We start from the raw sequence: 23917 nt of genomic DNA on the forward strand, positions 1-23917 counted from the left end.
ATTTATTACTGCATAGGAGAATAGTTTTTTTTTTCCTGAGTATAGTATTAAATTAAAATTTATAACAAATGACAGTTGTAGTTTCTAGTATTATATGACCGATTCATATTTTAAACAAATCTTATGTGCGCATTTGTAATTTTTTAAAAATAAAAGATTTATATTTCATAATTGACCAAGAATGTTTACGTAATTACCAAAAAAAATCTATTTCATAATTATTCAAGAATTGCGTAATTGACTAAGAATGTTTGCGTAATTAGAAAAAAAAAAACTTTCACTCAATATATATGTCACAATTAGTAAATTATTTAAAATGAAAAGATAAAATCGAAAAGAAAAAACAAATCTCAAGCACTTAAGCGGTTTATATACATATATATTTAAAAAAAGAGAAAAAAAAAAGAACTCAAATCAGACTGATTATTGTCAATCCACTAATTATTTTGTGGCAAACAAACACAGTATTAATTTCAAGAAAGATTTTTTTCAAAAAGAGTAATGTTGTGGAAATAAATTTTTCTAACCAACTTAAATTAGTCTATCATTTAATTTAGTGGGTGGTCTACTTTAAATATCAATATTTTATTACTGCATGTCATATCAATTTGTAAGAAAAATTTATCATATGTTTTCTGGTGAACTAATTTGATATAGACAATAATTTTATGATGATTATAATTATAAATAAATATATTTGTCATCTGAATTTAATTGTCTCACAGCTATTAGCAAAAATGTGACATAACAAAAATTTCTTAAGTTTTGAGTCTGACAACAAAACAAATCTTGAAATTTAAAATGTTAATTTAAAATCTTAGTATTTTTATTTGTTTTCAATCTAACTATTTGTCTATTTTTGTTAAGTAAAACCAATGAAAAATAAAAAATATTTTAGTTACTACAATTAATAAAAATGATATTTTAGTCTTTTTATGTAAATAATGTTAAGTTTAATAACTAAAATTTCATATTTTTATTGGTTTTACTTAATAAAAGTAGGTCAATAATTTAGACTGAAAATAAATTTAAAAAATAGAATTTAAATTAATAAAATTAAAATTTTATAATTTATTTTTGTTACAAACTTCTTACATTCGAATTTTTTTTGGGTAATTTTCTCTAATATCTATCTATCTATATATTATATAAGGAAAAAGAATTTTCTGGTGAGAAACTTTCTGGGAGCTCCAACCTCTCATTTTAAAATTATTAAAATTTTAATTTACAAAATTATTGACTAATATATTTAATTAATTATTAATTATTTTAGAAATAATAATTAATGATGCATTATGTAATAATCTTTAAAAAGTTGTGGCCTTCAACACTAAATTTTTTATTTTTTAATTTTTAATTTTTCTTTTTTTTTTAGACTTTAGACAATAATCTAATTAAAAGTGCTGGAAATCGCACTTTTAGCGGCGTTTAAAAAACGCCGCCATATGTATCAAAAACGCCCCTAATTCCTTTTGTGGCGTTTAGTACCAAACGTCGAAGCTGCGGCCGTCGCTGTAGCTTTGCGACGTTTTAAAAACGTCGTGATATTAGTACAGGCGGCGTTTTAAAAAACGCCGCCAAATGTCCCACCACACACACGCTGACGTCACCAACAATATTTAGCGACGTTTTTGAAACGCCGTCGTATCTGTTTTAAAAATATTGCCGTTACTGTTGAGGGATTAGGAGGCGTTTGTAGAAACGCCGTCATATCTTCCTTTTTTTTTTTTTGGGGGGGGATATTATGCTAATTTTATTTGATTAAATTAAAAAGAATACCTGTAAAAAATATTGAATTTAGTTTCTCATTCAATTAATAAAAAAATACCTATAATAAAACTAACATACAAAATATTAACTCCCATTCAAATATCTGTAATAAAACTAACATTTAAAATAATAACTCACATTCAAATAACAAATGAAGCATTAATTCAATTTCACATTAAAAAAAAACTAACATTTAAAATAATAACTCTCATTCAAATAACAAATGAAGCATTAATTCAATTTCTCATTCAAAAAAAAACTAACAAACCGTGTTTAAGTAAGAGACTACAATTTGTAAAATTTTGATTCCAGATCTGCTAAAATGAAAAATCCATCCATCTTGTCATAAAACATTACCCACCAAACTCAAATCTTGTCTCAAAACTGCCACAAAAAGTAAATTAACTCCTCTTGAAACAAAACAATTAGATAAAGATATTATACCAAGACAAAACTCAAAGACAGAAAAATCTCACTGGGAGACTCCCAACCACTTTGAGAAGTTTTCAAACTCGGTGTAATCGCTGTCGGAGATCATAGTCTGGTACTATGCCTTTCCTGCAGACTTGCTTTTGGTAGCCTCTTCCTGTTAATGATGAAAAGGTCAAAATTATTCATTTAGAACTGAATATTATTACAGCAAAGTGATCAGAAATACACGTACACAAGTATAGTCTCAGTATGCACTTCTAAACTACTGAGCTAAATCATATGGTACTAATTATGGTACTTAACTAGGAACACTTTGTAATACTGCTGGGATTTGATAAGCAGCATTTTGACTGAAGATAAAGAATTTTCTACAGCCATAAACTGCACTGAGCACCATTAACAAAGGATATAACCAACAGGTGTAAACAATTCGGACTAGCCACCAATATCATGTATAATATAACCAATAAGAAACATGACACTAGAAAATTGAAGGGAAATGTAAATAACATGTAAGCTAAATATTATTCACATTTTGTTTCCCTTTTCTTTTTTCCCCCTCCACAAACCCCCCACCAAATTGAAGATCCGCAACAATTTTCATGACACATGGGGGGGCGCAAAGTATATAGTTTAATATATTTATTATGTTATACATATGAATACTTAATAAAAAATAATAAAAATAAAACATAGCACTAATTTTTAAAGTTTAGAGGATAGATTAATAAGTATAAATCTACATTTTTACCTTGTTAGTTCTTCTGTTTCTTCTTATTCTTCTTCTCTTTCTTTGAAAGGTGAACCTATATTTAATAAGAGCAAGTATTGTAATTAATAAGATATGTTATTTGTCAAAAAAGCTTTTGATTAAATGATTGCTCACCTCTTGGGATGAAAATGCATGAGATTGTTGTTGATGTGACATTGGCCGAACAGTAGGATGACTACTGAGTGAATCCACAACCTATCATTCAATAAGAGGCTTAAGTTGTATATTCATAGTCACAGAAGTCAACCATGCAAGTGAACAATTATGTCAAGAAATGTTTGATTAAACATCTTGCAAGCTCATGTAATTCAATGAAGTCATCGACGGGTCTAATAAAAAAGTTATTCTATTCTAATATCATAAACACATATGGGTCATTCATTCCATGTAAATGGACAGTCCAGATTTATTTGTGACATGACTATATCATTGTCACATATGATAGTTAATAATTGAAGAGTAATGCATATATTAAACAATCACACTCGTGATTGGTGATACCTATCCCATATCATAAAGCAGAGTGAACAATGATTAACATAAGATTAACATGGATGATTATATAAATAACATATGTATATGTATGTGGATAGCCATGGAATGTTTAGATAGAGTCAAAAGATGAGGGGGGTTCACACCAAATTAATATGCAACTTGTTTGGTGTGCAAACTAGGGAGGGGTTTTCCAACACCAGTTCAGAGTATGTGTGCTTCCCAGCTGTGATATTCTAGAAAACTCTTGTACCTCTTGAGCAAAGCCATCTAGGGTAGGGAAAGTGTACCAACATTGAAAAAAATCGCTTACTGAAATCATCGATTTCAATACAATCAATGAACCTTCGTTATTCTTTTGTTTCAATTATCTTATTATGGTAGACATGTCAACAAAAAATATAATCCAATGATATGAATTTAAAAGCAAAATAATATCCATTACACATTCCAAAATTAGATCGTTTTGTTTCAACTTTAAATTTGAATCATTCTATTATCACAACAAGACCATTGCAGAGATCGATGACAGGGGATCCTAATCCTAATAAAACTAATACTTGAGCCTTAAAAAATGTTGGCTAAAGACCCAACAAACTTGTAGTAAGGACAACACCAACTTATTAGTTTAAGGATATCTGTCCAGTTAAGGATACACATGAAGTACACTCATGTTCAACATAACAGAATACTGATCTTATGGGTACTTCTTTAGAATCAAAAATAATTTTTTTTGAAAAGTCATTATTCAAAATAGATTTGACTGGAGCTCTGAATTAAGTAGTCAAATCTTTTCAAAAATAATAATTTCTCAAATTTGAAAGCATGAATGAAATACACTCATGAAGTAATTATTTTTGGATACAGCTCAAATATCTGTCCAGTTAAGGATACACATGAAGTATACTCATGTTCAACATAACAGATATCTGTCCAGTTAAGGATACACATGAAGGATATACAGGTTTGTAAAGCCTTCATGTTCTATTGATCCTTGATTTAGGCAATTTTTTTTCTTAAGGTTAATGGATCATCTATCATGCTATATTAACTAACTTTGATTCACTCCAAAGCCTTTGACATCCTTTACATAAACATATGTTAAGTAGGAAGAGTCTTTTGGAATTGTTAAACCAAAATTCCATTAATACAATTATTTCAAGTGATATGGTTTTGACTTAAATGGTGACTGAGATTTTAGTTAGTGTTGGTCTTCTTACATGATTCAAGTATTTGATAGAGACCTTTTGTGGGTTTAATAGTGCATTGTTTATTTATTTATTTTCGTTTGTTTCTTTCATCTTTTATAATTTTCTAGCGATTTGATATTCAAGTAAGTAAATAGGTGGTTTAAAAGTATTGGAGTTCCGGCTTTTTTAGCTATTTGATATTCAATAATTAGTAATATTATGTCACTAACACATCTAAGCAGTCAACCAGTGTCAATTTTTTAGCTAAACCCTTGCTAAACCATTGTCTTTTCTATCCATCTTTACAGATAGCCAAATGCTGGTGGATCCTCTTGGAAGGCATCTTAAGCCTGACTGGATGATGGGCACACAGTCATTATTGTTGACTGTGTTAGTGACATAATAATTTTAAGAAAATAATTTTTAAAGATATATTTTAAGAATTATTGTTGTCAAACTAATTAAATTTATTTGAGAAAAAAAATTAAAAAGAGATTCTCAAAATTCTACTAAACCGGGTGAATTACATTTCTATTCTATTCCTAATCATAACCCAACAGAGCACCAAATTGAGACATCTCCACAAAGTGCACAAGAGAGGGCTAAAAATTAGAGATGAAGCAAATGCAAAGCCTCTGGACTTACATGGGGTATTATTGAATTTGACAATGTTCACTTCAAGATTTTTATTCATCTGAGCAAAAACAAATTGCATGTGTACAGTGCGGATATTATATATAACTAGAAGTAGGCACATATTGCGATAGTTATCTAAAAGATCATACCAAGGGTACACTAATTCATCATTCATGCAACTATAGTTACCTGCTCAAGTGGAAAATATCAAGCAAAGTTCATACATACCAGCTGAAACAGAGCCATGTGATGTACTACCGCTACGTGATGTGGTAGGAAGACTGCCTAGTGGATGCCATGATGCCGGTGGATCGGGTATGACTTTCATCTTGAGTGTGGTCTGAGTCTCATCTGAACTAGAACTACTAGAGCTTGATTGCTCACTTTCACCAGAAGAATGGTCAGAGCTAGAACTCATAGATAATATCTATAAAAAAACTACAAACATAAGAGTAAGGACATAATAATCTATAAATATCTACTGCATTCAAAACAAAATAAGAGTACATGAAAGGTAAAAATAGCCACAAAGGTACAAAAGCAAAGATTTTATTAACTTTTATTACAAGTTGGTTAAAAGGCCCCAACAAAATGAGGGACAACCATGTACACACGATGTAAAAGAGGTATATGTAATTAGAAGCATTGTTCCTTCTCTATTTTTTGCAAAGATTGGGGTATAATGGCATCCAAGCATGTGATTAACAAAGTATTCCCCCCAAATTATGCAGGGTGTGGCTCCAAAGTTTTCAACTTGATTTGTAAAGAAAAGCATGTGTGTAGGATACATTAATTCGAATAACTCTATTTCAGATTATAGAATGGAGGGAGAAAATTTGAAAACTACATATATTGATTGTATTCGACGTAGTCTAATCTGAGCTACTTAGTTGAAATAATAATCTCCACTTGAAATGCATCAACATTTTGAACTCAGTGATATCTCTTATCAATCTTTTGAAGTTTTATCTTGTTGTAATGACATCTACTTTTGACAGGAAAATATTCGAAAGCAGCAATTCTTGGCAGTGGGGTGCACAAATCAGGTAATGAACTTACTAAGAGAGCCAGTAATACTCACCCAATTGTGCTCTTATTATGTTCATGTTAAATATGATTTCGAGCTAGTCATATCTTGCAGTTCCAAAATGGCATGCATCTGCCTTTCAGCTTGGGTGTTGAGCAACAGGTTCGACATTTGAAGGAGCCAAACTTGCCTCCCAAAAGGTGAGTGGCATGTCAATCAAGCATCAGATCTGTTTTGCATGCATGAAAACATGCTCTGTTAAAAGTTATTATACAACTTAATTTTGCTGGATCCATGTCTAGGTGTCTTTTTTCTAGGGAAACAGAACTCTCCGCAGGTAACTCCTTTGCGAACGTTTTGGGTTACTTTGGCACTGTTGAAAAAGAAGATATTGCTTGTACTGGGCAAGAAAGTGGTGTCCTGAATGAGTTACTCGGAACTGAATCTTTGAGGAATGAATTAATTGGTTTAAGAACTGAAACTTTGAGGAATGAGTTGACAAAAACTGAATGTTTGAATAATGAGTTGATGAAAACAGAATCCTTGAAGAATGAGTCAAGCAACACGTCAGACAATTTTCATTGTTTGCAGTTGCAAAATGGGATGCATCTACCTTTCAGTTTGGGTGTTGAGCAGGTTCAACAGTTTTCATGGATTCAGAATGATAATAATCAACATATGGCATCACCAAAGGAATCAAATCTGTTTGCCAGAAGGTGAGTGGTACTGTCATCAAGCTTTAAATCTTTAATGCATGCATGAAAACATGCTCTTTTAGAAGTCATTATACAACTTTATTTTGCTGGATCCTTATCTAGAATGAAAACTATTGTTTTATGTAGCAGTAAAAGAACAAGAAGATATGTCTTTGAATATTTTGTTCCCAACAAGTTGTAATATATTGTCTTTCCTCTGGGGAAACCGAGTTTTTGGCAGGTAACTCCTTTGGGAACTATTCTGGGTTCTTTGGTACCACCGAAAAGCCAGACATTGCTAGCATTGGGCAAGCAAGTGGTGTCCTGAACGAGTTACTCAGAACCGAATCTTTGATGAATGAGTTGATTGGTTTAAAAAGTGAAACTTCAAGGAATAATTTGACACAGAATGAATCTTTGAGGAATGATTTGATAAAAACAGAATCCTTGAGTAACAAGCTAATAAAATCCGAGTTTTTGACCAATGAGTTGATAAAAACCGAATCGTTGAGGAAAGAGTTGATAAAAGCCGAACCCATGAGAAATGAGTTGATGAACAGCAAATCCTTGAGGAACGAGTTGATCAATACCAAATCTTTGAGGCTACAGCTGTATGGGCAAGACTCTTACCCATCATTCAATTTCAGTATTCTACCTGATAATAAATTCCAACCAGCACAACAAACGAACTTGCAACAAAGTATTGACGATTATTGTGCTGAAGGAAACTTTGAACAGCCTCAATCTGGGTATGATTCCATGCATTGTAATTGTGCTTCTACGTCCGGGCCTTCCAGCATTGCTACTTTTGATGAGTATTTATGCCCCCAGGCAAGTTTGTCTTCCATTTGATTCCAATTTAAGTTACTTCTATCCACTCATCATTGGATATGCACAGCAAGTCATTTTTCCACCAAAATGAAACACCATTATGCAATCCCCACCTTCTCTCCCATATTAAGCAGGAGTTGACCTAATTCTTGCTATAATCACACCACATCTTTGGCTTCTTATTTTCTCAATGTTTTGCTTCCAGAGCAAAACACTTGAGTTTAGCCTAGTGGCCAGAGCCTCTGTATCTCACAAAAACCAACATAATAACATCTTAATCCTAATTAAAAACACAAAGCACAAGCAAGTGATGGCCAGCCTCCACCGTTTGAGAATGTATGATAAACAAAACCATTAACATTTAAATTATCAATCTGCTAATTTTTCAAAGTAGAAAACATACTTGATTAGACCAAGCATATCTAATTTGATAAAAAGGCCAGATCGGCTGTACAAAACCATTAACATTTAAATTATACATGCAAAATGTACAACAAATCAGCTTGTAAAATCAAAGCAACAACAAATTCAAGTGAATTGTGAGTAAAATTACAAAGCTGAATCTCTAAATCACAGAGCTGAACTGACAGAGATAACTAGGGTTTAGACAGCATAGAGAGCGAGAGAGAGAAAGGAGGAGAGAGAGAGAGTAGCTCACCGATCTGAATCGATTTTGAGAGAGAACTTCGAAATGGCTCGGATGAATCACCGATCTGAATCGATTTTGAGCGAGAACTTCGAACAGTGCATAGAGGGCGAGAGAGACGGAGAGAGAGAGAGACCGCGAAAGTGAGAGTGAGAGTGAGAGCGCGAGAGTGAGATTGAGATTTTCGCTTATTCTGCTTATCATATTCAAAATAAAGGTGAAACAGGAGAGAAGGAGGGGGTCGAACAAAAGACCATTCCAAGGCGTTTAAAAAACGTCTTTGATTCTTGAAACGGCGCCGTTTCAATTACAGCAAAACAAGACGTTTCTAAAACGCCGTTAAATATTAGAAAAAATGGCGTTTTAAAAAACGCCGTTAAAAAAACGCCGCCTATAGGTAAGCCATCTCAACTCTCATACGCACACCTAAATTATTGTCCTTTGAAATGTTTTCGACCACATTTTTTCATTACAAACCTTCTTTCCAAGAAGTTTCCAAGAAATTTCCAGCTACATTTGAGCTGGAAAGTATAAGTTGATACCCACTACTCCTCCCTCACCATGGTTTCTCTGTGGGGTAATGTTGACAGACCATTTTTTCCAGGAAATGTCATTGTTAGCTGTCCAAGCTTTTGGAACCATACAGGAAACTAGCAATCTATCTATATATTACATAAAAAAGAAGAAAGAAAAAACATTCTTTTTAGTGAGAAGGCATTTAGGAGTTCTAAACTCTCATTTTAAAATTGTTGACTGATGTATTTAATTAATTATTAATTATTTTAGAAATAATAAGTATTCCTTAATTTATGGATTTCAAATGAAAAGATAACAAAATATTCCATAATCTCCCCCATCATAATCTCTCACCAATTTTCGAAAAATTAAATATTTCTTCCTACTGTTTCTCTTCTTTTCCCAAACCATCTCTCTATTAAAAAACCCTATCTACCTTACACAATTTCAATATTTTTTTTTAAATGTCATATGTAACTTGCTTATCCCTAAAGATGTTATATCATGTAAGAGAACATCACACCATTTTTATTTTATTTTTTTCTAAGGTTGTTAAAATTTAGTTAATATTTAATTTTTTTCTTACTCATTACATTTTTATTTTTAAACAATACTATTTTTCCATTCTTTTACGCCACATCACTTTCAATCCCTTTTTTTTGCTTGAAGATCTATACTATATATATAAGCAAATGTAGTAGATGTGCTTTTTAGGCCTCCAAATCTCTATTCTTAGTTTCTTATAAAACCTTTTGAAATTTTAAAAATAATGTGGTACTTAAGTTTAGGGATGGCAATTTGAAACCGACCCGATGGAAACCCGATTCCTAACCCCGATTTGAACGGTTTTTTCTCGAAAAATACCCCCGACAGGACGGTAATGGTATTCAAAAATCAATTCCCGATCAATTTTGGGCCGGGAATGGTGATAAGTGTTCAAGCCTCGGCCCGGCCCGGCCCCGTTTGTCCCCGAAGTGAGATGTATATACTTTTTTGATTACCTATTTCTCTTTCTCTCTTTCATTTCATCTTCTTTTTTTTCATTTCATATCTTCTCTCTCTCTCTCTTCCTCATCGTCTCGCACCGAATCAACGCTACCTCCTCTTCCGAGCGCCACCTCCTCCTCCTCTGAGCAAAGAGAGCAGAGAGCAAAGAGAGAGATGAGAGAGAAAGAGTGCATCGAACATTGTCGCCGAGCACCACCTCTTCCTCCTCCAGCGTCGGTTCCCTCCGCATACAGCAGATCTGAGCTGAGCAGATCTCTCTCTCTCTCTCTCTCTCTTTACTCAGATCTCTCTCTCTCTGTTGATGATGTTGTTGTTGATGTTGTATGATGATGTTGTTGTTGATGATGTTGTTGAATCATTTGCTGCTATGCTACTGCTGTTTGGTTTTTTTTTTTTTTTTTGGTCCAGGGAATTTTCGGGGTTAGGGAAACCACCATTAGGGGGCGGGAACAGGGACGGTGATAGGTTCCCCATCGGGGATCGGGGACGAGGAGTGTGATCCCCCGCCCTGCCCCTTTGCCATTCCTACTTAAGTTTGAAACTCGCTCCTCTCCTATCACTTCCATTTAAAATAAAAATTATTTTTTTAATAATTTAATAATATATGCTCTTAGAATAATAGTTATCTGAATACAAACTTATCAACAAAAAAAAAATCACAAAATTCAAAAATATTTGAATTGAAAATCTATATGAAGATAATCTATATCAATCAACAAAATTCAAAATAAAGATAATCTATATTTATCTATCTAATTTCACATCTCTCTCCTCCTATATAAACAGTTATATTTTAATTAATTATAAACACATACAAAAATATTATGTTGCTTTTTCTCTCTCTCTCTTTCTATTTCTCTCTATATATAATTTTATATTATTATTGGTATGGCAGAAAAAGTTCACACATTTGCATTCCTCCTCTCTCTATATATAATCTTATATTGTTATAGATATGGCTGAAATGCTTCACACATTTGTATTTTTTGTCTAAATTTTAATTCTACCAAACTTGACGGTTAGAGTGTTTTTGAATTTCTTTTTATTACATCAATGTTGAATATTCTGTACCAAAATTACAAAAAAAAAAAAATGTGTATGAAAATTATTTGTGTGTATCATTCTCATAATGAATTTCCCACCAAATTAAAAAATTCTTTCCTATTTGAGAATTTCAGAATAATTTAACTTGACCATTGAGTATCCAGTATATTCTTTTGCTTAAAATTTTATCTTTCGATGATATTTTGGTGATGGATTCACATAATTTATATGTTTTTATGTAATATTTAATTTTGCTCTTTTACATTTGATATCATTTTTTTTAATAAGAAACTTGAATAATTAAGTCTTTTATTTTGTTTTGTTTGAGGGTTGACAGTAGAATATTATTTTTATTATAGCAAAACATAATTTTCAATTATATGATACTTATTGATGTTTCACTGCAATTATTTTTTATTTATTTGTTTGTTTAATTGAATTACTTTTTATGTTTTTGGTTATCAAAATCTCATTGAAAATAAATAATAATAGACAATTAGTATGAATGATATTAAACTTAAAATCATAATACATCATATATTTTATAATTTTTTTTTAAATTATTCATTTTAAATCATATACATCCGTGCATCTGATGGTTACGTGGTTGGGGGAACAAAGCGGTGGGTATGCGGGTCAAGGGTCGCTCTTTCTTTTTCAGATAATGTGTGCTTTGTTATTTTAATCCTTCAAACTTTAATTTTGTTATTTTAACTTTTAAAACGATCAATTTAAGTTATTTTAGTCATATTTCCAATGTCGGTTTATATTGATAATGAGAAAAATATTTTATATTTAGATGAAAGATAATTTTGATTTTTAAAATATGTATTTCTTATTATTTTAGTTCCTTTAGTTTTAAATTTTGTCATTTTAATCATCAAAATTATCAATTTGAGCTAGGACTAAATTGACAACTTTAAAAATCAAAATGACAAAATTTAAATTTTGAAGAACGAAAATGATTAATATATATATATATATATATTTTAATAACTAAAATTGTCTTTTATTCATATTCATATTCATATTCATATTCATATTATCAATGTAGACGGATGTTAAACCTACGATCAAATTGACAATTTTAAATATCAAAATATCAAAATTAAAATAAAAAAACACATACTTTAATAACTAAATTGTCTTTTATCCTTCTTTTTTCTTTTGATTGTTTTTGGTGGTGTTTGATAAAGTTAACCACTGAAGATTAAAAATTAAATATTGAAAATTGAATATTAAAATTTTTAATTTAAAAAATTGTTTAATAAAAATTTAAGTGTTGAATGAAAAATAAGCCATTTGATATGTATAAGATTAGATTTGAAATTTATTATTTTTAAATTATATATTTTAATTTTCAATAATGATTCATCCCCCCTTTTCCCCCCACCCCCTTGGACCCCCTCTCTCTCTCATTGGTTATATTTTCTTTTTTTTTTTCTTTTTTTCCCTGCTCCTCCAATCATCACCCGCCACGTGGCAAAGGAGGTGAGGGGGTGACCCCCAAAAGGGGGTCCCAAGCATTATTCTTTAATTTTTATATTGTGGTGTAGTGGTGATGATATGATGGTTATGGTAGTAGTGGCGGTAGGGTTAATAGTGGTAGCTGTGGCGGTAGCGCGATGATAATGATGGTGGTAGCGGTGGCGGCAAGATGGTGATGGTGATGGTGATGATGGCGGTAGTGGTGGTGATGGTGGTGGCAGTGGCGGTGACGGTGACAGTGATGGTGGTATGGTGGTAGTAATAGTAATGGCAGTAGATGATAGTGGTGATAATGGTAATGATGGTGAAAGTGGTAATAGTGAGTTTATAATAGTCTATATTAATGCTTATGTTTTGTTTTTATAAATTTAGTCAAAATTAGGTCTCGTTTGGCAAAATTACTTTTTAGTTTAAAAATCAAAAAGTCATTAAAAAATCAAAAAATCAACAATCTATACCAAAAAGTCAAGATTTTCTTTTCTCTTTACTTTTTATATTTTTTTTTGATAAAAAATTAAAAAGTCATTCCAAATATACTCTAATTTTTTTGCATCATATTTTAACTAAAAAGTCAAAAAGTTACTAAAAAAATTTATTCCCAAATGAGGCCAAGTAAATTTAATATGACTTAAAATTTACTAAATATTAAGTTATATTTTAAGAGATATTACTAAATATTAAGTTATATTTTAAGCGATATTTAAATTTATAAATAATATCAATTATAGTTATTAAATAAATTTTATTAATTAGATATTACTAAATATTAAGTTATATTTTAAGAGATATTTAAATTTATAAATAATATCAATTATAGTTATTAAATAAATTTTATTAATTATCTCTTAATTAATTTAATTTTAAGTCTTAAATTAAATTTGTCAACCACTCCAAACTTGAAACGGAAAGGAATGGCAAAAGTGAAAAAACAGACGCATCCGGACAAGAGTGGGTTGACCCACTGCTCTTTCCTTTTGCTTTCGCTCTTCTTCCTCCTTCGTTTTTCTTTGTTTTTTTATTTTTTTATTTTTTATTTATAATATTGTATATATAAAAGTAGTATTTCTTTTCTTTTGGATAAATTATAAATATACTCTCTAATATTTGATTAAAATACAAATCGTTTTTTGTGGTTCTGAAAATTATATTTTATTTCTTGAGATTTCTAATTTTATAATAAATCGCCTCTTTTATTAATAAATCATTAAGTCGATTAATGATTTTTAATAATGTTAGAAATATGTGTCAATTAATAATTTAGATAATTTTATTATTGTATAAGAGAGCAATTATGAATTTCATTTTTTTAGTTAATTTTATTAAATAAAAAAATATTAATAAGGTAGCATTTGTAATTTTTTAAACTGCAGGGAACAATTTGTACTTTAAGTAAACCTCCGGAGGTGTATTTGTAATTTATCTTTTTATTTTTTTATTTTTTTTTTGCAGCACATTCTGAAAACTTATTTTTTTCTAAAAAAATTATGTCAGCATTTTTTTTCTATTTACATATAAAGTTTTACACAAATTCAATTTCAATTATAATAACTAATTTTAAATAGACTCTATTTAAGAAATATTTATTTTTTATATATTTTTCATCCTGTATTTAGTTTTGTCATTGTCGGATTTCTTTTATATAATTGATATTTTAATTTAATTATTATTTTTAAAATTAAATAGTTAGAATCATTTTTATATTACTAATTCTCTTTCTAATTTAATTATTATTTTTAATATCAAAATAAGTGTTTATTTTACTATTTTATAATTTAATATATATATATATATATATATTTATCATATAAAATTATTATATGATAATTACACCTTTATAGCACAATAGAACTAAAATTATCAAAATAAACAAATAATTTAACTAAATTTATTATATATAAGTATTCAAGTAATACTTTTATAGAACAATAAGGCTAAGATTATTAAAATAAATAATTTAAATTTAATTTTTTTTTAAATTAAAATTAATATTATTCTTTTGTAACACATATCATAATATAAAATATCATTACATTAATAAAGTGAACTCTATTGTGATTTTATATTAGATGTCATATTTCTAAAAGTGATTTACATACACGTGTAGCGTCTAATTTTATATTAATTAATAAAAATAATTGAACTCGATACCCTTTTTGTTAAGTTTTTATAAGATAAATTGATAAATGTCAAATGATAAATAGTATGGAGTATTATTTTAAAGAATAATGATTTATCGAAAATGATTGTGTATATTTAAGGCACCAATTGATGTTTCTTGAATAAATTTTAAGTAAAATTTTTGAATTTATAGTATTATTAATAATGTACCTTCAGGAGGTCTGCTAGAAAAATATGCAAAATTAATTTGGCTGGAATAAAAAAAATACGATTATTATGATGTGTCACATAATTAATTAGAGCTCATTTGAGAACTAAAATTATTAAGGATATAGAAATTTTATGCATGATTTCCTTTGAGGACATTATTTATAATTTGAATTTATAATTTTTTTTTTTTTTCAATATGAATAACTCTAACGATCTTACTGATATAAGCATAAATCTTACTTTTGAATCAATCTATCTTAAACATTTTTTGTGTAATAAAATACTTAAATATTGTCGTATAAAAATATTATATTAGATCTTAATCAAACATCATTTGAAGCATAATTCCAAGGGATTGGCTTGGTGGCAAAGCCTTTGGTCTTCGGGGTGTGCACTTTGTAAGATTTAGGGATTGAAACTTCTTAGGTACTAACAATTCTTTGGAGCCATCAGATTAGAGAAAAATTATTGAATTAATCGTGGTACACTTGTGAAAAACTCCTTGCTGATGACTTGTACATCTCTGGGGATTAGTTGATTTTTGATTTGAACACCTTAGTGCCAATAAAAAATAAAAATAAATATAAAAAAAAATCACTTGAAGCATAATTAAAGATCCGATGTACCACTTTAGACATAACAAAAAATATAAGAAATTAGTAAAGATCTTTTCGATTAATAATCAAAATAATACACTGCCTCCGTTTGGGAAGTGGGTTGGCCTTTCGCTTTTTTGACTATTTTAACTTGGACTAAAAAGCTTGGTTTGGGAAGGGTTTTTTGGCTTTTTGATTTTTTTTTTGTGAGGGAAAAGTGTAATGATTATGGGTTGAATGTAATATTTTGTTTGTTGCGGCTAAAATAGCCTATTTGTCTTTTGTGGCTAAAATAGCCAAAAAAGTTCTTGCCAACGGAGCCACTATGAGTTACAACTAAGTAATAATTTATATATTATAGAATCTTTTGTTTTTTTTTTTTTCAAAAAAAAAATATTTTGATACAAGTTAAATTTATGATTTTTAATGAATTTAATAAACATAAATGATTTGATTTTAAGTTAAATACAAATAATAAGAATGCCTCTGAGATTCAATCATATATCAAAGAGATGTTTTGAGTAGTTAGTTAAAAATTATTTTTTTTAACTTTTTTAATTTATTTTATTTTTTTTAGATAAATTATATAAAAAATAATATAATTTAAAATAAGTTAAGCTTCTTAAAAGATGCCTTTTATCTCGATTGTATGTAAACCATCCTTTGGGGTTTAATTTTCGAAAAATGAGTGGGAGTACTAATTAGTGTCACCACTAATGATGGGACAATAAATCTCACCCACTGTCACAAGGATAAGGGGTCACTGCTGTGCGTGAAGCACAGCAATGACTGTGGTGTCTCCATTTGAGGTGTATTGTGACCTTATTTTTATGATCCAAATCGTCCATTTTGTAGGGTTTGTTGAGTACTTCATGCCTACCAAAAATCATATTAATCAAATATCAACAACTATATGATCGATAACCAAAAAAATAAATAATAAATTTTATTTTGAGAAATAACATAAATAATATGTAATTCGATCATATAGTTGTTGATATCCGATTAGTATGACTTTTGGTAGGCATGAAGTACTCAACAAACCCTACAAAATGGACGGTTTGGATCATAAAAATAAGGTTATAATACACTTCAAATGAAGACACCATAATCACTGTTGTGCTTCACGCATAGTAGTGACCCCTTATCCCTATCACAATGTTGTTACGTCAGCTTTTTTTTAAAAAAAAATAAATAAATGCCGGATTAATGCTTCCTACCCCCAGCTGGGGGTGACACCCAGTGAGGTGTCAGCTGGGGGTTGGAGGAAAAAAACAGTTTTTTTTTTTTTTTTTTTTTTTGATTTTCGACCAGTGGGGGCGCGCCACGTCACTGGGGGCGCCACCCCCACTGGGTGTATGGAGCATTGTTGATAAATGCCGCATCATTAATGATTGTCTTAGAACATCACTAATTTAGTGGTCTGATTGAACTTTTCGGTTAAAACTTTTGCTTCTAGGGACATCTTGACAGGCACAGGCTGAGTACTAGAGTAAAGGGGGAGAGAAACGCGTGTTCGTATTCTGATCGCTTTTACGTGAGAAAAGGAGACCATTCTCTAATTCTGACATCACCACAGCACACTTGGTTCTGTCGAATTTTTTTTTTTTTTTTCCTTTATAACTTTGAAACAAATTATTTTAGGTTTTTATATAAGATCATATATAATAATAAAAATTTTCATTAACTATTAATAAATTTATTTATATTTAGTTTTTAATTATTAAAATTTTTTACACATAAAATATTAAAATTCAAAATTAATTTTTTATTTTAAAAACTCGTATATCGTACTAATCACTTATTGGTTAATATATATAGGGTAAATTACACTGACATCTCCTGAAGTTTATGTGTATTACAGTTCTCCTCTCACCTTTTGAAAATTACATCTCCCCCCCTGAGGTTTGAAGTTTCATTACAGATTTTTTCTCAGCAATTTAATTTTTTAAAATACTAATTTTGCCCTCACTGGGTAAATTATATTGACACCCCTTACATTTTAGAAATTGCAATCCCCTCTCTAAGGTTTAAAGTAGCATTACCAATTATCCTATTGGTTAGTATTAGTGTCACGACCCAAACCCGCCCCTGTAGGTTTAGCACCGTAACTGGCCAGTAATCCGTGGATTACCAAAGGCTTCTGAACAAATTAACAAATAATAAGGGGCTGCGGAAACAATATAACAAAATAAACAAAATCCAATGAGCTGTGATAACGTACATGAGACAGAACATTTCAAAACTTATATATATATATACATAACATGCCAGTCAAGATACACAATATTTACAAAGTGTACATCCCAAGATCTGTCTTCACAAACATACACAAAGACAAGCATGAAATACAAAAGAAACAGCCATGGCATGTTGCTTCAATCGGAACCTCCTCGGGAGGCGCAATAGTTGGCTGACAAAACAGAACAGAAGGCCGTCAATTCTGGCCCTGGTCATGCGCCGTCTCACCTACATACATAATATAAACTGTGAGCGAAAACCCAGTGGATAATAACAGAGTGAAGGGTTTCAATGAATGAGTTCGTACAGATTCAGAAAACATAATTCAGATTTGTATCAGATTCATCATTTCTCCAGATCTTATATAGACAGAAATCATACGTCATGATTAAGTTTACGTGATACATCCATTAGCATCAACAGAACAGAACAGAACGCATACGCGTGAGGTTACGAATAACCAGTTCCATAAAGAAACCTCCGGATCCGGGTAACAGAGCAGAACAAAAGCTGAGCCCCTGTGACAGGGCCTTCGGTACGGGTAACAAAGTGCAGACAGAATAAGTTCCACAAAGGAACCTTCGATACCGGGTAACAGCTAACAGATATCACATGATGCTAAGGATGTCACGAAATACATATCAGAAATTGAACAATCATCCATTATACAGAACATATTATTTCGGAAAACATATCTTGTTTTATCACACAGAAAGGAGATACAGTTTGAACATAACTTTACTAATTTATTACTCACAGTTGGTCTTGAAATAAACAGACGGAGCAGATAGGTCAGACAGAACGCGGTACGTGACCTACATAACACATAACAGATACACACTTGAAACACACATTCTAATTGTACAAAACTTCGTCGTTGGCTCTTAGTGTGTTTCTAACTTTAAATCCTTACTATAGAGTCTTAAACATGGCCTAGGAGTGCCTAGGATAGAATGAGGATACAAAGATGACTTGGAAAACATTTTTCAAAGTTTGCTGAAAACAGGGGTCTCGCTCAAGCGAGCTTGTTAAAACAAAGGGGTCGCTCGAGCGTAGACTCCTTCGCTCGAGCGGTCTGCAAAAATGCAAAAGTACTGGATGGTGCAATTTTACGCTCGATGCTCGCTTGAGCGTGAGACACAGCTCTTCGCTCGAGCGTAGGTCTCATCGCTCGAGCGTGCTTCTGCGTGCACCAAAAACCTGAGAGCTTGCAATTTATGCTCGAACCACCATCCATTCGCTCGAGCGGAGCTCTGAACAAACGATGGTCGCTTGAGCGTGGAATCCTTCGCTCGAGCGAGGAAGCCAAATTCTGAAATTTCCAGATTTGCCTTCCAAGCTCAAACCAAGCATTCAACTCCCCAAAACTCGACCTCTTAGGCCCATTTTCTGGAAAAACACTTTAAACTCATAGTATAAGATGTTTTGAAGATCAATTTGTGAAATCAAAGCCCAAGGGTGAGTCAATTGAACACCACTTCAAACAAACTTCCAAGAATGTGATGAACACAAAACATGCAAGTGTTCTAATGAATCTCATGCTCAAAAAATGTAACCAAATGCAAGATTAAACTCAGAAATATGATGAATTCATGGACTATAACAAAAATGTGGAAATTCATGAAGAACAATTCCAAAATTCAAGAAGATGTGCATGCATGCATCAATTAAGCTTTAATTCAACATCTTAATCCAATTCTTTACCTTAAGCTTCAAAATTAACATGGACCATGCAAGACACAACTTAAATTCATAAACCAAAGGATAAATTCCTTACCTAGGTTCCTCAATTTCAAGTTTAGAAGCCCAATTATGCAATTCTCCTTGATTTTTTCTAAGTCTCCAAGTAATTCTTGTTGAAGCTAAGTTCTTCTCCTCCCTCACTCTTTCCTACGTTTTTGGTCTCAAAAATTGCTGAGGAAAATGATGTAAAGAATGTGCTAATTGAGTCCCTAACAAATGTATGGAGTGGCCACTCAATGGCAAGTTGGTAATTAAAGCAACTAATATAATTCAACTTTATTTAATCGAGTTTAATCGTACCAAATCAAATTTTAATTAAACCTACCATAAAATTACATAAATACTAACTAGCACATAACACTAATCAATTTCGGAATTGGACGCCGATAAGGCTTTCAATTCGCAATTCAAAGTCAGAACATGAACAAATCGTCTTATGGCAAACAGATAAAAACACACAGATAATGCAATACGTATGCAAATTAATCCCAGATTCCTTCTAAATTACTGTTAGGCATAAATAATCATGGTTTAGCGTTAATCGGAGGTCGGGGTTATTATAGTCTCCCCCCCTTAAAAGAGTTTGGTCCCCAAACTCGAATTACCTTCATTCGGAATCAACATTGGGTCCAATGGAAACAATTCCGGATATCTCTTTGCCATGTCTTCCTCGGTTTCCCAAGTTGCATAGGTTCCTCCGTGGTTTTGCCAGTCAACTTTTACCAACGATATTTCTTTATTCCTCAACTTTTTGATTCTGCGGTTTACAATCTGAATAGGTATTTCCTCGTAGGTGTAATCATCTTTCAAAAGCACATGTGTCGGTTCGATGACGTGGAGTGGATCTCTCAAATATTCCAGAAGCATCGATACATGAAAGACGTTATGCATATGTTCCATTACTGGAGGTAAGGCTACCCGATATGATACCGGATTAATCTTTTCGAGGACTTCATAAGGTCCAGCATATCTTGGCGCCAATTTTCCCTTAACACCAAACCGAGTTTGACCCTTCATCGGGATCACCTTTATGAATACGTGGTCCCCAACTTCATACTCCCTTTCTCTTCTTCGAACATCGGCATAGCTTTTCTGCCGACTCTGAGCAGTTTTCAGACGCTGCTGTATCAGTTGCACTTTCTCGGTTGTTTCTTGCACAAGTTCCGGTCCCAACAATGGTCTATCGCCTACTTCAGCCCAACATATCGGAGAACGACACTTTCTTCCATACAAAGCTTCATAAGGAGCCATTCCAATGTTTGAATGGTAACTGTTGTTGTACACAAATTCAGCTAATGGTAAGTAGGTCTCCCAATTGCCCTGGAAATCTAACACACACATTCTAAGCATATCCTCCAGAGTTTGGTTTGTTCGTTCAGTTTGGCCATCTGTCTGTGGGTGATAGGCACTGCTTAGTCTCAATTCAGTCCCCAAAGCCTGTTGCAAACTCTGCCAAAATCTCGATACAAACTTTGAGTCCCTGTCAGACACAATAGATACTGGCACTCCATGCAATCTCACAATTTCAGTCATATAGACATTGGCCAATTTATCAGCGTTATAAATAGTTTTGACAGGCAGAAAATGAGCAGACTTAGTTAAACGGTCAACTATAACCCAAATAGAGTCCATACCTCGAGAAGAACGAGGCAATCCCACAATAAAGTTCATGGTAATGTGCTCCCATTTCCATTCCGGTATTGGGAGTGGTTGTAGCAAACTGGCGGGTCGTTGATGTTCAGCTTTAACCTGTTGGCAATGTAGACATCTAGGCACAAAGTCTGCAATACTCTTTTTCATTCCAGGCCACAAAAAATTCTGTTTCAAATTATGGTACATCTTCGTGTTCCCCGGATGCATAGCAAATTTACTGCTGTGAGCTTCGGTCATAACACGTTTCCTCAAATCATCACAATCGGGCACACAAAGACGGTTCTGAAATTTCAGCACATCATTCTCAAATACGAACCCTGGCCTCGGCTTTGAATCAAATTCCTCCGTGATCTTTTTCAAGTATTCATCCTCGCACTGTTTCTGTTTGATCTCGTCAAGAATTGTAGGTTGAGCAGCAATAGCAGTTAATAGCCCACATTGTTCTAGGTCAGTCAACAATTCTTTTCGGTTGGATAGCAAACATGACAAATTCGCACTGGATTTTCGGCTCAAGGCATTTGCTACGGTATTAGCCTTTCCTGGATGATACGAGATTTGCAAATCATAATCCTTGATTAGTTCTAACCATCGTCTCTGTCTCATGTTCAATTCCTTTTGGGTGAAGAAATATTTCAAACTTTTATGGTCTGTATACACCTCGCAAGTTACCCCATACAAATAATGACGCCATATCTTCAAAGCAAACACCACCGCTGCTAATTCAAGGTCATGTGTTGGGTAATTCTTTTCATGAGGTTGAAGTTGTCTCGAAGCATAGGCAATCACCCTTCCGTTCTGCATTAGTACGCATCCTAAGCCTTTATAGGAAGCATCGCTGTACACTTGAAACCCATTAGTACCATTAGGCAAGGTTAAGATTGGTGCAGTCACTAACCTAGTTTTCAACTCTTGGAAAACTATCTCTCTTTGTTCATTCCAGTCAAATGGCACATTTTTCTGAGCTAACTGAGTCAATGGTAGGGCAGGTTTGGAAAAGTCTTGCACAAACCTCCGGTAGTAACCTGCAAGTCCCAGAAAGCTTCGGATTTCTGTCACATTTGTCGGTCTAGGCCAATCCACAACAGCTTCAATTTTCTGAGGGTCAACAGAAACTCCATCTTTGTTGATCACATGTCCCAAAAATGCCACACTGTCAAGCCATAATTCACACTTGGACAATTTAGCATACAATCTCTTTTCTCTCAAAATCTGCAAAATGGTTCTCAAATGGTTCTCATGTTCTTCCCTGTCTTTAGAATAAACCAAAATGTCATCAATAAATACAACAATGAAGTCATCCAGATATGATTTAAACACCCTATTCATAAGGTCCATGAAAGCTGCAGGTGCATTGGTCATCCCAAACGGCATTACTAAAAATTCATAATATCCATATCTAGTTCAGAATGCAATTTTCTCTATGTCCTCAGCTCTAACCTTTAATTGATGATACCCGGACCTGAGGTCAATTTTGGAAAATACTTGGGCACCCTGAAGTTGATCAAACAAGTCATCTATTCGGGGCAGGGGGTATTTATTTTTGATAGTCACTTTATTCAATTCTCTGTAGTCTATACACAATCTTAAAGACCCATCCTTCTTTTTGACAAACAAAACTGGAGCACTCCAAGGTGAAGTACTCGGACGGATAAATTTCTTATCTAGCAGTTCCTGAAGTTGGGTTTTCAATTCTTTCAATTCAGAGATAGACATTCTATAGGGAGTCTTGGAAATAGGTTGTGTCCCTGGAAACACTTCAACAGTAAATTCAATCTCTCTATCAACTAAGTCCCCAGGTAAGTCAGTCGGAAACACATCAGAAAATTCACAAGCAACGGGGATTGTTTCTACATTAGTTCCGTCAGATGATGCAGTCAATATACAACACAAATAACCTCTACATCCCTTCCTAAGGAGTTTTACAGCTTTCATAGCCGAAATCAAATATGGGGGAGGAACCACCCCATTCCCAATAAAAGTAAATTAGGGCATACCAAGTGGTCTAAACACAACAGTTTTATTTGCACAGTCAATAGTAGCACAGTATTTAGTCAACCAATCCATCCCCAAAATACAATCAAAATGATTAATGTGCAAGGGTAATAAGTCCACATACAACGTCATATCGTCAATCATAACATCACATGCTGGATAAACATGAGCACACATCATAGAATCCCCAGATGGCGTAGATACAGATAACATATAGGTCATAAGTTCTAATTGTCTAGTCAATTTTTGGGAAAAAACATGCGATACAAAGGAATGTGTAGAACCAGAATCTATCAGTACACATGCATTTTGAGAACATACAGAAAGTGTACCTGACATCACAGTGTAGGTGTTCGGTACGTCACCGGGCACTAAGGCAAACACTCGGCCTTGTCTCAGAGGTTCTTTCCCAGTATTGGCCTTGGCATTGGTTTTGGTCACAGAAGCAGATCCCGCTGAACTTGCTGCAGGACGGCTGGTAGTTTCAAACCTAAGTAGGCAATCTTTCACTACGTGACCTGGCTAGCCACACCGGAAACAAGCACCGGACACTCGGTAGCACACACCCCTGTGCCTTTTACCACAATCAGGACAGGCTGGAATAGACCCACTACTCTGACTACTCTAACTCGAACTGTTCGAAGTCCCTGTATTCTGCTTCTTGTTAACAAAGGACCGGCCTCTTTTAAAACCAAACCCGGATCGTTTTCCTCTCCACTCAGTTGTTGTAGTTGCTGGGGCTTTACTTTGTTTCATGGCAGCTAGGGTGGCCTCTGCCATTAAGGCTCTGTCTAGAACTTCCACATAAGTAGGCAAT

The 23917-nt window shown here is 32.7% G+C and overlaps 2 protein-coding genes across 4 annotated transcripts; one reads left to right on the forward strand and one right to left on the reverse strand.

Annotated features, from left to right (window-relative positions):
• Nucleotides 1-1987: 1987 nt before the first annotated feature.
• LOC114322545 (uncharacterized) lies at nucleotides 1988-8919 on the reverse strand. Of its 3 annotated transcripts, XR_014364743.1 has the most exons (5): nucleotides 8504-8919; nucleotides 5521-5719; nucleotides 3089-3169; nucleotides 2954-3008; nucleotides 1988-2356 (listed from the first exon to the last, which is right to left on the reverse strand). XR_014364743.1 is itself a non-coding variant. In XM_082921382.1 (3 exons), the coding sequence occupies exons 1-3, from the start codon at nucleotides 8693-8695 to the stop codon at nucleotides 2277-2279; spliced, it is 471 nt and encodes a 156-aa protein (XP_082777508.1). In that variant the 5' UTR covers nucleotides 8696-8917; the 3' UTR covers nucleotides 1988-2276. The 3 variants fall into 3 exon arrangements, 1 of the variants encoding a protein (XP_082777508.1); XM_082921382.1 differs by lacking the exons at nucleotides 2954-3008; nucleotides 3089-3169 and having other exon boundaries at nucleotides 8504-8917; XR_003650790.2 differs by lacking the exons at nucleotides 2954-3008; nucleotides 3089-3169; nucleotides 5521-5719; nucleotides 8504-8919 and adding an exon at nucleotides 2506-2937.
• On the forward strand, nucleotides 4742-7953 carry LOC114259180 (uncharacterized). Its single transcript, XM_082917367.1, has 2 exons — nucleotides 4742-7035; nucleotides 7203-7953. The coding sequence occupies exons 1-2, from the start codon at nucleotides 6614-6616 to the stop codon at nucleotides 7864-7866; spliced, it is 1086 nt and encodes a 361-aa protein (XP_082773493.1). The 5' UTR covers nucleotides 4742-6613; the 3' UTR covers nucleotides 7867-7953.
• Nucleotides 8920-23917: the final 14998 nt, after the last annotated feature.

Source organism: Camellia sinensis, chromosome 3, assembly GCF_055761805.1.
Source record: "Camellia sinensis isolate YWXY chromosome 3, ASM5576180v1, whole genome shotgun sequence".
NCBI lineage: Eukaryota > Viridiplantae > Streptophyta > Magnoliopsida > Ericales > Theaceae > Camellia > Camellia sinensis.